This window comes from Fragaria vesca, linkage group LG7 (assembly GCF_000184155.1).
Source record: "Fragaria vesca subsp. vesca linkage group LG7, FraVesHawaii_1.0, whole genome shotgun sequence".
In the NCBI taxonomy this organism is placed as follows: Eukaryota; Viridiplantae; Streptophyta; class Magnoliopsida; order Rosales; family Rosaceae; genus Fragaria; species Fragaria vesca.
The window spans coordinates 23,009,178-23,010,584 of NC_020497.1; the positions used below are offsets into that span (position 1 = coordinate 23,009,178).

General features: G+C 41.0%; 1 protein-coding gene across 1 annotated transcript in view; it reads left to right on the forward strand.

Moving 5' to 3' along the window:
• Positions 1-1,144: 1,144 nt before the first annotated feature.
• LOC101306763 (phosphoglucomutase, chloroplastic-like) overlaps positions 1,145-1,407 on the forward strand; it is a 5,536-nt gene continuing 5,273 nt past the window's right edge. The window contains exon 1 of the mRNA XM_004308082.1: positions 1,145-1,392. Coding sequence (XP_004308130.1) covers positions 1,186-1,392 — 207 coding nt within the window. The 5' untranslated portion in view covers positions 1,145-1,185. The remainder of the gene's footprint in view (positions 1,393-1,407) is intronic.

The following is a 1,407-nucleotide window of genomic DNA, read 5'->3' on the forward strand; positions in this document are numbered from 1 at the left end:
TGAACCGGTGGTCGGTAGCGGCGGCGGTCTGGAATCTTCCGGCGGCCGGTTCGGAGACTTTCCGGCCGGTTCTCAGGGTGAGACCGGCGGCGTTGGATCCGGGGCGGAGAGAGCTTTCTGGGGATATAAAATTCCGGCGGAGGGCAGTCGGAATTTTGGTCGGAAATCGGGAAAAACAAGGCTGCCCGATTTTAGGGTTTTGGTTTTTAGGGTTTAGAAAAAAATGGTGGGCTATTGGCTCTAGGGTTAGAACAAAGTGCATGATAACGTGATGAAGGATAAAATGTAGAGACAAAGAGATAGCAAGATAATCATCATCTTATTCATTGATAGGAGCCCTTTATATAGAGAATTAAGGAATTACACAATACCAATATGGTAAGGATATGAATACATAGATCTAGTCTAACTACATATCCTATTGGCATAAGGCTAAGGCACACATAGAGAATATCCTAGAACAAGTTATAGTTTTTACAATGGATTTTATAGCAGAGTTATATTGTGAGTCTATTGGTTAACTTATACTCTTTTAGTATGTTTTTTGGATAATCTGGACGTGAATTAGAACTTTTTAAAAAATAAGAGAAATGTGAAATTTAAAGGCCCATGAGATCTTATTTCTGTTTAATAACAACAATTTTATGGCCTTTATTTCTATTTGATAATTATTATAGGCCTGCTTTCCTCCTTTCAAGTACAGGCACAGCCATTTTGGGCCTTCAATTGGGTTGCTAAGTGTTGCAAATTCTCTATACTTCAATTTACTTGGAGAAAAGATGCAGTGATTATTTTCATTTCAACTTTGAAGAGAATGAAAAGTTGATTCTAAGGTAAGTAAATTTACACATATTACAATAGCAGATTACACTAACGTGTCTTCTCATTCTACGTCCTGATCGAGTTGATCACTTTAACGTCTCGAAAATGTGTCTTCACTTGATCATGATATCAGAAAAAGAGTAAAGAAAGAAAAATTAAGTCACATGATGACATGAAAGTGAGGATAAGTGTTTCCCAACGTACATGTGGCGACCATGGAGTTTCAAATCAAACTCCTAATCATCGGGCAGCATATACTCCAAGAACAGATCTTCCCCGACTTCTTCTTCTTCTTCTTCCCAACACACACACACACACACACACTCACAAACTCAAAACTCAAACTTAAACTCAAACTCAAGAATGGCACTTTCTCTCAGACTACACACCCTTCTCTCCACCACTTCCCGACCCAGCTTCTCTTCCAATGCTACTCTCACTCCTCCAACCCCTTCTATCTCTCTACTCTCCTCCTCACATTTCCCCCACCACCACCTCCCTCTCAGAACCTCTCACTTCCTCACCGTCAAAGCCGCCTCTTCTCCCGCCACCGTAGCAGACCCCATCAAGGTCTCTCTCTCTCTC